Source organism: Gouania willdenowi, chromosome 17, assembly GCF_900634775.1.
Source record: "Gouania willdenowi chromosome 17, fGouWil2.1, whole genome shotgun sequence".
Taxonomy (NCBI): domain Eukaryota; kingdom Metazoa; phylum Chordata; class Actinopteri; order Blenniiformes; family Gobiesocidae; genus Gouania; species Gouania willdenowi.
This window is the reverse complement of record NC_041060.1, coordinates 9,645,719-9,659,359: the sequence shown is the minus strand read 5'-3', so window position 1 is coordinate 9,659,359 and position 13,641 is coordinate 9,645,719. Positions and strand designations below refer to the sequence as shown.

Genomic DNA, 13,641 nt, shown 5'->3' with positions numbered 1-13,641 from the left:
ATGACAAAAACCTGAATCACACTGAGGCTAAATATCTTACATTTTAACATTTTAAGAGAGAAAGTGACCAAGCAGTAATATCAACATGTGGTCATTTGATCCATAAAACTCACGGAAACACATTTCATGCCGACATTTTGGAGATTTTCGTAGACTTGCAATTGTGCTACTGACATCATTTCAAAACAAGAGCCTTGATTGCAAAAGCGTTAAAAAAAAAAAACTAAGTAGAGATGCTTTTGTTTTGAAAAGGGGATATTTGATTTTTTAGCTTGAAAACTAAAATAAACTTTGAAATCTAAAATAAACAACAATTAATTGTTTTTTTTTTTTTTTTTTTGCAAAAATTCATTTTCCGGTAGTGCGCATGCGCATATACAATCTCAGTACGCCGCAAACTCAGTACATGACACCGGTCCCAAGACAATGTTACGTTCACATTGCATCATGGGGCAGTTGAGTATAACTGTCCTGATATAGTATACATCTGGATATTTCTTGCATACTCAATCTTTCCATACTATCCAATGTGAACGCAGTACATACTCATTTTGACGCCAGCCTTAGTATGAGTAGTACGATGACACAGCCTTAGAATTCCTAAAATCCTCTTGGAATTAATATGTATAACTTCCCTTCCACAATGAAAGTATATAAAGTAAAGTCAATGATTTATTTAAGGTATCACTCTATGTAGAACCACAAATAACATTTACATTTAGCTAAAGAAATCTAACTATCTATTCTGAGACAAAGAGACACACTGCAGTGTTGCAGCAGATGGAAATATGACGGGGGAATACAAAACAAAAATTAAAAACATGCTGCAAATAAAAGATGGAAATGGCTTTAGGAACACAGAGAGAAAGGCGGCACAATAATTTACTTTGCATCTACTGTACGTAACAGAGCATTTAAAACCTCCCACTGCCACTCATGATGTAAGGCTGAGGTAATTAGCCACACACTCATGACTGGAGGTGTGTGTGTGTGTGTGTGTGCAGATGTGCAACACACAGGCGTCTTCTACATGTGCGACACTGGACATGACCCATTGTACTGTATATTTCATTTGTTAGCCCATAACTAACATCCAAGATAAGATCCATCTGTCTCTAACCTCGGGAGCATCACGTCATATTTTGCACAGGCGGTTTTTGATGCTTAAAATAATCCATTTCTTCCCTGCAGCTGCAGGGTGACGTCAGTTATTACATTTTGCCTGTCACTCGTTAATAACAGTGATTTACTGTGCAGTTTGGTAAGTGATATTTTTAGGCATGATACAATGTTGTGATCGATAACGATCTAGAGCCTTTTCTAGTGGCAGACTGAGCCATTCCTTTCAAATATATACTGTACATGCTAGTCTCCCTGGAAATGGCTCACTCAGTACAGCTTCTAATTATAAAGAAGCTGAAGCCAAAAAAAATAAATAAATAAATAGATAACTTGAATTAATCTGAATGCACATTTATTTGGTGGCCTTTTTTTCTCTGTTTTTAGTAAAAGTTATCAAACAGTCCAACGATCATGCATGTTTACATGATACAGCTCACGTGTGGCAAAGAGAAATAAATGCTGTTACACAAACGCTTTAGCCACAGGACATTTGTTGCATTATTCAGTGGATTTAATTAGATTTTACGAGGCATGTTTTGTTATCTTCACTACCAAGAACAAGACTTGTCCTGTTTTTTTTGTTGTTTTTTTTTTTACTGTTCCCTTACTCAGAAAACATGACTGAAGCAACAGTAAGTGATAAATACTGTTTGCCGAGGTTGATCGAAATGTGAGTGCAGATGACCTAGATGAAGTACATTTTCGATGTCCACTTTAAAAGCAGAGTTCTGTAGCAACTGAAGCCCTGTTTACCGCCATTATGAGCAGTGTTCCTCTACCTGAGGCAGCAGACTATGGCAGACAGACCGACTGTACCTAATCATTCAATATCAACCAATAAGCAAACAGTTTAACATGGACACATTTAGGGCAGCCTCCTCATTTACATTTATATTTTGTTGCTTCCTAAACCTGCCAAAATGATGAATAAAAGAATAAAAGTCAAAATCAAAAAAGAACAAAAATACAAAAAAAAATTTTAATATGTATAAAATAATGGTTAAATGAATATAAAATACAATTTAAAAAAAATTGTCTTTTTATTTATGAATCTATATTTAACTTTTGGATAATATTTTTGTTTTTATTTTTGCATGTAAGTATTTAATGATGCATTTGTATTTTGATTTTAACTTTTGTATTTCTCCCACTTATATTTTCTTTATTTGTATAGAAATAACATTTGATGATTAACGCTAATGTTTTGAATATCATCCTGGAGCTCTGTAACACATTTGCACACATTTTTGGTGAAACATTGATTTTTTTTCTTCATGAAATTCAAATGAATGGCCTTTTAAAAAGATTATAAAAACTCATTATTCTCAAAAACGAGTTTGACAAAATGGCAAAGTGCCTCTGTTGAGGTTGAAGTAAGACGTAGCACTGAGAACGCCCTTGGACTTGCTCTGCTAATTACTGCCATAGTGTTGGACGCCCGTCCCTCTGACCACTAACGCACCCCTCACCTCACACACACGGGTCAAACGGCGGTTGGGGGGTTAAGGCCCATTTGTCGAGGAGGCTTAGACGCAAACACTCACAAAAGAAATTTATGCAAACTTGCATAGACAGATAACAGAAGCTGTAATTATGCCGACCGAGAGTAAACAACATGAATCTGAGGGGACGACGCCTCACTCAAAAACACAGTGATCCAAGGGCAGGATGTTAAACCACCAATACTGCTGTAATTACATCCATAAAGAAGCTGCGGAGATAACTGGGCTAAATTCTCTCTCTGATTCCAAACCAATTATTAGGTATGCACATAGATTAGGACGCAGATACTCAGCAGGATGAAGGTCAACACAAATGATCATGTGACGCCTGGCCCCTGAAGGTTGTAATAATTAGGTTTTTATGAGAGTGCATTTATGAGTTTGTGCAAGGACTCAGGAATGAAATCGTCCGATAACCAAAGTGTAGGCATGGCTTTTCTCTGCCTGTCCTTTTTCAATGGTTCAAACTCGGTGAATGTGTGTTGGGGGGGGGGGATGGGGGCGTTTGTTGTCCATCTGCTCGTGTGTGCGCGTGTGAGACGACTGACAAAAAGAGTGGACAGTAATTGGTAGACAAGAGAGAAGTCATCTCATTTCCTCGGTTGGCTGATCGCTGTATGTTGGATTCAGGTGAGGATTAAAAACAGGGAGAGGAGGGAAAGTGATTTAGTGCTGTCTGTACTTCACTTTTCTCTCTTTCTTTTTTCAAAAAGCTCTCAGTTAATTACAACAGCACGGCGAGGACCCGAAGCAATAAATTACAGGTTTGGTTTTAAGGAGTTGAAATGACACAAGATATGCATCTCTGTAATTAAAGACGCCTTCTGCTCGTTGGATGAATATTGAGATCTTGGTCTGCTGGTTTACACATTATGTTTGTATTTCTCTGAGTTAACTTTGATGAATTGAATCTAATGATGTAGAACGCAGGTCAGAGTTTGTCACACGATCAAATACAGACACAACATACTGTGCCCACCATAACCATTCCCTCCAGTATAGAAATGCAAATCAAACAAGACAAACTGCATTTCTTAAAGAAAATGTAAGTGAGGATGAATAAGTTGAACCCCTCGACATCATTATAACCCCTATAACACTGAGTATAAACTCTCAGTCAGAATAACCCCTCAGAGTCAGTATAACTCATTGGAGTCAAATTAACCCCTCAGTCAGATTAACACCTCAGAGTCAGTAGAACTCCATAGAGTCAGATTAACCCCTCAGAGTCAGTATAACTCCATAGAGTCAGATTAACCCCTCAGAGTCAGTGTAACTCCATAGAGTCAGATTAGCCCCTCAGAGTCAGTATAACTCATTGGAGTCAAATTAACCCCTCAGAGTCAGTATAACTCCATATAGTCAGATTAACCCCTCGGAGTCAGTATATCTCATCAAAGTCAAAATGACCCCTCGGAGTCAGTATAACCCTTCAGAGTCAGTATAACTCCATATAGTCAGATTAACCCCTCGGAGTCAGTTTAACCCCTCAGAGTCAGAATAACCCCTCGGAGTAAGTATAACCCTTCAGAGTCAGTATAACTCCATATAGTCAGATTAACCCCTCGGAGTCAGTTTAACCCCTCAGAGTCAGAATAACCCCTCGGAGTAAGTATAACCCTTCAGAGTCAGTATAACTCCATATAGTCAGATTAACCCCTCGGAGTCAGTTTAACCCCTCAGAGTCAGAATAACCCCTCGGAGTAAATATAACCCTTCAGAGCCAGTATAACTCCATGGAGTCAGTATACCTCATTGAAATCAGTATAACCCCTCGGAGTCAGTATATCTCATCAAAGTCAAAATGACCCCTCGGAGTCAGTATAACAAATCAGAGTGGTCATAATACATTGGATTTAGTATAACTCATCAGTCAGAATGACCCCTTGGAGTCAGTATAACTCATCAGTCAGAATGACCCCTCTGAGTCGGCATATCATGACTAACAGCAAGGGGCGCTGTGGGAACTGTCCTATCATGTCACTGCTCCAGTAAGTTTGAATCATAGACTGTAAAAAGAATGGACGACGTACGCACACTCACAGGGAAGTGAAGCTTTTATTTTTAGAGCTCCTCCTGCTGACTGGCGTCAGTATAGGTGATAAACCCCGCCTCCTCAATGATAACGGATGGGATGTTGGTCAAACTGTAAAGTTAAAATACTCGTCACATAATTTTTTTCCAAACATTGTGTTCATGTGCTCATTTTTCTGTGACGTTTGTTTTAAATTAGTTATTTGAGGTTGAAAAACGGGATTTGACGTCATACATGATGATGATTGACAGCCTCGGATCTTGCGTAGCTTTCTTTGTGAATTACGTCGTGAAGGAAAGCCAAGACGCCATTAAACTTTTTGTCTTTTTTGAGCTACTAGTACTAGTACTAACCTCTATGATCTGATCATCTGAACAAGACGTCGGTGGAATTTCCAGTGGGGAAGATACTTATGTTCTTTGCGTAGCTGGGCTATGTAAGTCATCAGGACAGTATGCTAAATGGGCGGGGTGTGTTACCAGGACTCCTCCCACTGGACCCTACTGCACAGACTCACAGGCTCCAAATGCCGTCAAATTTGCAAGATGACAGTGCCCCTAAGCGCCGTATTTCGGCTTCAAGAACGTTACGTCGAGTGGGAACAGCTACATTGCGCGCTCACTGGTTTGAATAGGAATTATTTTAATGTAATTTTGCCAATTCATGAAAAAACTTAAATTTACGTTAGTGCCAGAACCTAGCAGGTTAGTATCCTGTACACTGGGGTACCATGGTTGGTAAAATTGGACTAAATGTAGGGGACGACTTATCGGATAAATATCTACTCAGAAGTACTCAGAAAACAACATTGAGGAAGAAATTCAAATAAACTTTATTCGCTCATTTCTGCATAGCTTTGATTTTCTTCTTCATTTCTCTTCCGCTGTGGGACCGAGCTGTGAATCTTTTAGCAGATTATCAAGCAACACAAATTCTGTCTTGGGTGCTTTTTAGGAAGTGAGCGTGGTATGGTAAATCCTCTTATCCACACACACAGTCTTGATACTTGTTTGGGTTGGACTGACATGTTTTCACTCTAATTTTCATTTTTTTCCCCATCATTAAAGAACCCAATGACATGGCATGATTTTTGGGTAAACTTAGCAAAATGGCACAAAAAGATCACTTTAATGGCGTCACCAACCTCTACACCAAAAATCATCTGTTGATGAAAAGATTTGTATGATTCTACTACAATGTAGAACAAAGTACCCACGTCATATTCTAAAAGCTTCTCTCCATCAATAGTAAAGTCCAACTTTATCTAACGTCTTTTTCCTCTGTTGTCTTCTTTTGTTAATTGTTATGGTGGTTATTGTGTGTGCTACCTTTCCCCTCCTGGAAACAGTATTGTGTTGAAAACAACTCCTTTTAAAAAAAAGAACAATTCCGTTTTATAGCTACAAGCTTAGAAAGAAAGAAAGAAACAGTGTACATTTCTTTTGGAAGTGGTGACTCAAAGTCCAATATTGACTTTCTGTTCAGCTCTTTCTGAGTGTTTAGCAGAAAATGCTTCTTTGTGTACAGTACACTAGCCGTCTGTTTGTGGGCTAGATGTTGTTGTGATGTTAAAGCAGGACACATGTATTTGGACAGATGTTTCCATTCCTTTTAACATTTTCTGTTCACATTGTATAGATACTGCATACTTTCTTTGCTTTGGAAAATCAATGGCGCTGGTACCTGATTGGTTCTCCATCCTCATTTATAACTTTCATCTTGAACAAATATTTATATTTTTGGTTCATGGTTATTTTTCATCAGCCATGTGGAACGGTTAAAGCTTCTCACGCCAAAATAACTTATATGTTTCTACCCTTTTCTACCCTACCCCCATTTGGAGTCGTGAGACACTGGGAGGGGGTCGCCAGATACCTTCAAAAAACAGAATATTTTCAGAACAATTTGAGGCCATTTTGGCTTTTCGCTTTTTCTGCAACTTCACCAAATTTGCCATATTTTAACCCATTTTCATCACTTTTTGCTCCTTTTAATGCATTTTTGCTTCATTATTCCCATTTCTGCCACTTTTCTATCAAATTTCAATGTCTTTTCTGAACATTTTTTTCCACTTTCAAGACATTTTCTGCACTTATAAACCCTTTGCACTACTTTTCCCACCTAATGTTGCACAGGTTGACCCAAGTTTAACTTCTTTTCACCATAATTCATGTTTATTCTTGCCAGTTTAACCACATTCATGATTTGTCATGTATGTTATTTGTTATGTAATTATTCCTAATAATTGTTTTAATATTGACACTTTGAACCCTTTTTTACCACTTTATTCTCTGTTTTTGGCTACTGTAATTTGCAACTTCTTTTTGTGATCAAAACTTGAGCTTCATTTGTGTTAAAGTTACATCAGAATTATCATTAGGGAGACAAAATGCAGGATTAGGTCATTTGCAATTTTTAAATCTCTATCTCTATCATTTTTAAAATCCCATTTCAACACCTATTCCATCATTTTTGTCACTTTTAACCCATTTTATTTCTGATTAAAACAAGGATTTACATCTTTAAGATGAGTATATACTATGGTGCAAATGTTAATAAACTTCCTAGATAACAGTGGATATTAGCCCCCCATGTTCTGGCACCTTTATTTTGTGGGTCGGGGCTGAAAAGGATGAGAACCACTGCCGAAGATGACTCTGACTATCTTTTTTTTTTTTTATTTCACCCTCCACCATCCTGTTTACTCCATTTTTTTTAATTCCAATGCCGTCTTCTGCAGGTGTTCTGTGGAACCTGTCATCATGCGATGCCCTGAAAATGCCCATCATCCAGGACGCCCTGGCCGTGCTGACCAATGCCGTAATCATTCCACACTCTGGTTGGGACACCTCACCCCACACACAGGACGACCGCAAGCTACACCTTCATTCCTCCCAGGTCCTCCGCAACGCCACAGGATGTCTGCGGTCAGTGTCATTCTCCTATTTTTTTAATTTAAATTGTAATATGTAAATGCGCGGAAAGAGGAAAAAAAACACAGTGTGTCATTTTGACTTATTCTAGTGTTATTTTTAACACTCCACACACAGAGGAAACTGATAGACTTGCTGCATTTAAAAATGACTCACAGTTTGGCGTCAGAGCTGCTGTGGCTTCTCATTTTCTCACTGGAAGTAGTACAACTGTGACCAATATATTTCCTCATTCCTTTGACAACGATTGTCTCGATCTTTTATAATGTGACTTTTTAAAAAATAAAAAACAAGTATATCTTCGACTAACAGCTTGTTTTTTAGCGTGTTAACTCAGAGAGGAACAATTACCAAACGCAAACATCAAGTCATCAAATAATCCAACACACATACTGTATATAGACCCTGAGACAAGCCATGTAAATGAAAAATATGCCGCACCACCTTTATTCAGCCTTAATTAAGAACGTAACATTATACTATATTAAAAAATATATGGTTTCTTTCAGCAACATATTTAGATTTGACGTTTTGTCTGTTTTAATTCACGTCCCACTGTGTTTGGATTGCTGAACTGACATAAATTCATGGTGATATGCATTAAATGAAATACATCTAGGAAGGGTTTGCTCCAGCAATGGAATATATAATATACTATAATATAATATAATATAATATAATGTAATATAATTAAATGACTTTATTTTTTTTATTTTTTATGCTACATCACAAGAAAAATAAGAAACCTAAAAGAGAAGTTGGTGCTTTTACTGTAGCAACAATAAATTACAGATCTTTACTTCTAAATTCCTTCATTTTGTAACAAATTTTTGGGTAATTTTTATGCAAATTTTGTGTAATTATTTGTGATAAATTGCAGGATTTTAGAACGATTTTAGAGGTTTTTGTTTTTTTTTCACAACTTGTGATTAAAAATGACTGCAGTCGTGTGATAAAAGCACTGGAAGATTGCAAATGTTGCAGTTTTATTGAAAATATGAATTTGGAGGGACTGAGGTGTCAACTACTGAAATGTCTCATTTTCATTTTCTCCTAAATTCTAAAAACTTTCTCCAAATTCAATGCTCTAAAGCAGACATAGGCAACAGGCGGCCCAGGGGCCAGATGTGGCCCTTGGTCAGTTTGTGCGGCCCCCAACATTAAAGTACCACATAAAAATACGCAAAACAAAAGCAACAATACATTAAATAAAAGCAAAAATACACAAATGTGCTGCCAAAACACTCAGAACGATGATAAAATCATAAAATAACAGAATAATAAACGAAACGATAATCAAAACATTAAAAGCTACTTAAAACACACAAAAGGATCACAACATGGCGACAAAAATATTAGAAAAATACACAAAACAACAAGCAAAAATACAAAAGGGCACACACGAAAAAAATCCAAAATTAATGAGAAAAACGACAACAAAAGTATCAGAAAAATTATACAAAATGACTATAAAACAACTGAAAAATAGACAATGTCTTTGTTCTTTTGTGTATTCTTTCTCAGTTGCTCATCTCTGCTCTAAAGGGCTGGATTTGGCCCCAGGGCCTTAAGTTTGACACGTGTGTTAAAATATTGAATATTTCTAGGAGCAGCCCTGTTTATAACAAATGGAATTAAATTTATCAAATAAGGTATATATGCATTTTAACATGTGTATTTGTGTTCCTTGTAGATTATAGAAGAATTAAGGGAGAAAAAAAAACTTCTCCGGGCACGTACGATAAAGTTTTTCAATTTTGTTTTTGTAGGTTTTTTCTATAACTGTGAGTTCTAGCAGGCCTGCATAATAACAGCTCAGTGGCTGACTCACTACTCATACATGGTTCAAATGCAGACGTGTTTGATTTGGGTTTTATTTTTCATCTATACCAAACACTGAAGCTTTGAAAAATACAGAACGTGTCTTGTGAACAAAACCTTGTCATGTTGCTGTACAAAAATGTCTTCTATCTGTCCCTAAAAATAATGGAAAAATAAATAAATAAAACAGGATTACTAATGATAATCAGTAATAATAAATAATAATTACTTCATTTATCTCTGTGTATATGTGCCTGCCAGGGTTGGGGTCAGTAATAATTGTAATCGTGCAATTGATGATTAATTAGAATTATGGTGCAGTTGTAATTGTAATTTTAAAAATCTGTTGCTGTTATCATAATTAAATTGTAATTGATTTCAGATAATTGCGATGAAAATTCGATACAAATTGTCAATTATAATTAAACGCAAACCTGTTGAACCATGTTACAATTGTATGTACAGTTCTACACATATGTAGTTTACAATTATTAAAATATGTTTCATATGAAACTTTACCTATATTTTCTTTGTGTAGGAAGCCTGACAAGGTAACCAATAGATTGGAAAGAAATTTGAAGCTAAGTAATTGTTTTTAGTGTGTTTTACAGCTGATTTAGGACCCGTTATCATTAGAGATGCTAAAAGTAAGCTAACACAAGAGATAGGTTAACTTTTTAATGCGTACACATCCATAGATTATACCTAGCAAATTTCAGCCCGATCCGTTCATGAATAACAGAGAAGTAGCAATTTTAATAATAAGAAGAAGAAAAACAACAACAACAATAAAGTGAGTGGCGTTTTGAGTCCGGTAGCTTGGCCTAAAAATGTAACTGGAACCAACCCTGGTGCCTGGGTTAATTCTCTTTTTCTTTTTCTTTTTTTTTTCTGGGAATCCTTTCTAAATTAGAACTAGTGGCACGTTATATAAAGAAAAGCTATATTAGCTTCTATTATTCTGGGTGTGTGTAAAAAAAAAAAAGGACACTTGATTTCAGTGATGCGTGTGTGTGCGTGTGTGTGTGCGTGTGTGTGTGCGTGTGCGTGTGCGTGAGTGTGCGTGTGCATGCGCTGCAGGCAGATAGCTGTGTGTGGATCAGCTTTCCAAACTGGAAGGGCTAATTCATCTTTCTCATTCCTCGTTAGGGAATGCTGGGAGTCTGATTAAAGATTGAATATTTCATGGCGGGTTCGGTACATAGCCGGCCACCTGCTCTCTCTTTTTTAGTCTCTTTCCCCAATTCAATCTCCCATTATCAGGCTCACACTGCACACTTTCTATCTCCCTTTGTTTTCTCCCTACCCCCTCTCCTCCTCCTTCGTCTCCATCGTGTCCCATTACATCATTTGTTCCTGCCTCCATCATATTAGCTCTCCTTTCACCCTTTCATCTTCCGTCTGCCTGGATGTCTGACACTTTCACACAAACGTGTTTTTTTTTTTTTTTAACATCACTATAGTAAGCTTATCCAGGGGGCTTCTTTCATCCTCTACTGTGCACAACAGCATATCCGAGTAATGCATTAGGTCATCATTTCCTTCCCTCTGGTTGTGTGGATAGAAATACATTCATATGAGTGTTAATTGTAGACTTGCTATCCCTGACAAAACACTTATAATGAGGTGACTACAACTCTGTGTCCAGTTTGCTTGGGGCAGCAATAACCATCATCATTATCATCAAACATTAACTGTTTTTTATGGCCTGCTGAGCGTCAAATAAACTCAACAATAAGTAAATGATGTATATTAACAATGAGGTTTTCTTTATGAAAATAGAAAAACTATATTGTGTAAATATTTGCAATATTTTTTCTTGAGTTTTGTCAGCAAGAACATTTTTATGCAAAACTGAGCACAGGTCAATTTAAAACGACGTTAAAACCACATTGTAATGGACAGATGGAATATGAAGTTACACATGCTTTTATTTTTTTATTTACATAAAACAATAATATTGACAAAAATGGACACAAGTGTTTAGCTATATTTTGACTTGTGACTATTACCTTCAAAATCCTATTTATGCCGTCCTTATGTCTGTTAATGTGGATGATTGTTAGCAGGATATCTCAAAGTTCTAAACAAATTTAAATGAATTTTTGGTATGCTTGTTGATAACGTCAAAAGGAAAAACGAGTTTGATTTTGGAGATGATCCGGCAGGTACTGTAGATACAGTATCCAGAAGAAATGAGTATGTAGTGTGTTTACATTAGATAGTATGGAAAGATTGAGTATGCAAGAAATACACGTGTGTATACTATATCCGGACATTTTTAAAGTATGCACGGTGAGCACACTAGTCATACTTAACCTCCCCATGATACATTGCGAGCGGAACATATTCTACCTGGTCACTTTCTCACTTAAAAGGTTTTCAGAACTTTCAAAGATGGTGGATCAACAGATATTTAGCCTCAGTGTGCTACTTGGGAAACTTTGAAGTATACTTCAGTGGGAACGGTCATCATCCTAATCGTACTTATAGAAGATAGTACAGTAGATACTCATTGAGTTTGTAGTGCATAGTATGGAGTAGGGCTGGGCGATTTTGCCTAAAAAAAAAATCCAAGATTTTTTTAAAGTAAAAAATTGGATTTTTTTTTCTTTTTTCAATGCACTTAAAAATGACTGCAGACAATAGATATATTGTCAAAAGTGCAACTTTTGCTGTGATTGTCCTCAAGAGTTAAAATGCATAGAACAGTAGAACAGTTCCAAAATAAAAAAAAAACTATTTCAAGCTTTAACCCAGGTTTAAGCAAAAGTGTAACAGCAACTTCACAGTAACTACATATTTTATAATCTATAACATTACGTCTTCCCTTAACATCTCAGCATAATGTGAATAAAAAAAATGAAACACGCCTGTGACACACACAAAGCCTACTCAAAGGGTAAACAAATGTAAACAAAGAGGGGACTGGCTCACATCGCGCTACGGTAACCCACAAAGACAGAACGCGAAAAAGTCAGAAAAAACTGCGGTGGGAAAAAAAATCAAAATTTTAAAAATTGAAAAGAATAATTAAAAAAATAAATGTTCGACAAATTTGATAAATCGATTTTTTTTCCCCAGCCTTAGTATGGAGTGTGCCATTTCAAACACAGCCCCACAGTGTTGGCCAACAGTAGATTCAAATCAATGACCCTCCAGTTACAAGCTCGCTTCCTTGACCATTAGGCCAGCAGAACATAACCATAACACCAGACATTTTTGGGTGGAAATGGAAAACCTTGTTATATTAGTTTCTGTCTCTAGGCCCTATAATGTGTAGCATGTGTAGCATAGCGCTAAATGTAGCCTACGCTTACAGCAGTTTCCTGTTAGCGCTCACTCTGTCTAACATTCTTATTTTTGTCCTTTGCCAAATGTTGAGACTTTTGATGAATTGAACTAAATCTGAAAAGAATAATTTTTAAACTAATTGCTCCCATCCATGTGCATAGTAAGATATGAATGTGTTTCTAGTGTTTGATGAAGTGTGACCCAGCAGGAGTCATGAACAGCAGTTTTTTTTTTTTTTAATTGTTGATGATGTAGAGTCAAACTGAATCTAAATAGCTGCGCTGCTTTTGACTAAACGTGTCTCGAGTGTTCCTTTGAATGTCATAATTTGCTCTTCCAAAAACTCAATTCAAATCCACCTGCTTTTATTAAAAAAATAAATAAAAATAAAAAACGTCTAATAGTCGTTACCCAAGAAATGACATTTTCATCTGTGCACCTTGTCTTTCTGGCAGTGTGTTTCACTTTTAGCTGGCTTTTCATTTGAGACCTCACCTTTAAGCCTCAACACATTTTCCTTCCTGTGTAATGTGCGTCTTTTTCCTGTCATTATTTAGATTATTCGCACTGGAAGATCATAATGAGAGATAATCTGCAACCCTGTTGCATTGCAATAGAGCACTTCAGAGGGATTCATTATTCCTAATTGACTCTGGTTAATTAAATCCAATCCTTTCTGCAGGTTGTTGCCAAAATAAATATATTGTGAAGGAAAACTGTTGAAAAAATGCTCATTGATTTGAGGCTCATGTCTAGACCACAACAGCTGCTCATCAATATATTTTGTGCTGTCTTTCTTTTTTATGGCATTGTTTCATTTACAAATCCTACCTAACAAGTAAGATAACTATCAGAACAAATTATTCTATATTGTTATATATATATATATATATAAAACAATATATAAATACATAAAGATAACATATTGACAACA

At 36.4% G+C, this 13,641-nt stretch overlaps 1 protein-coding gene across 9 annotated transcripts in view; it reads left to right on the top strand.

Annotated features, from left to right (window-relative positions):
• ctnnd2b (catenin (cadherin-associated protein), delta 2b) overlaps positions 1 to 13,641 on the top strand; it is a 202,819-nt gene that overhangs the window by 159,651 nt on the left and 29,527 nt on the right. For all 9 annotated transcript variants that reach the window (XM_028472673.1, XM_028472678.1, XM_028472677.1 and 6 more), the window contains one exon: positions 7,400 to 7,586. In XM_028472673.1, coding sequence (XP_028328474.1) covers positions 7,400 to 7,586 — 187 coding nt within the window. The remainder of the gene's footprint in view (positions 1 to 7,399; positions 7,587 to 13,641) is intronic.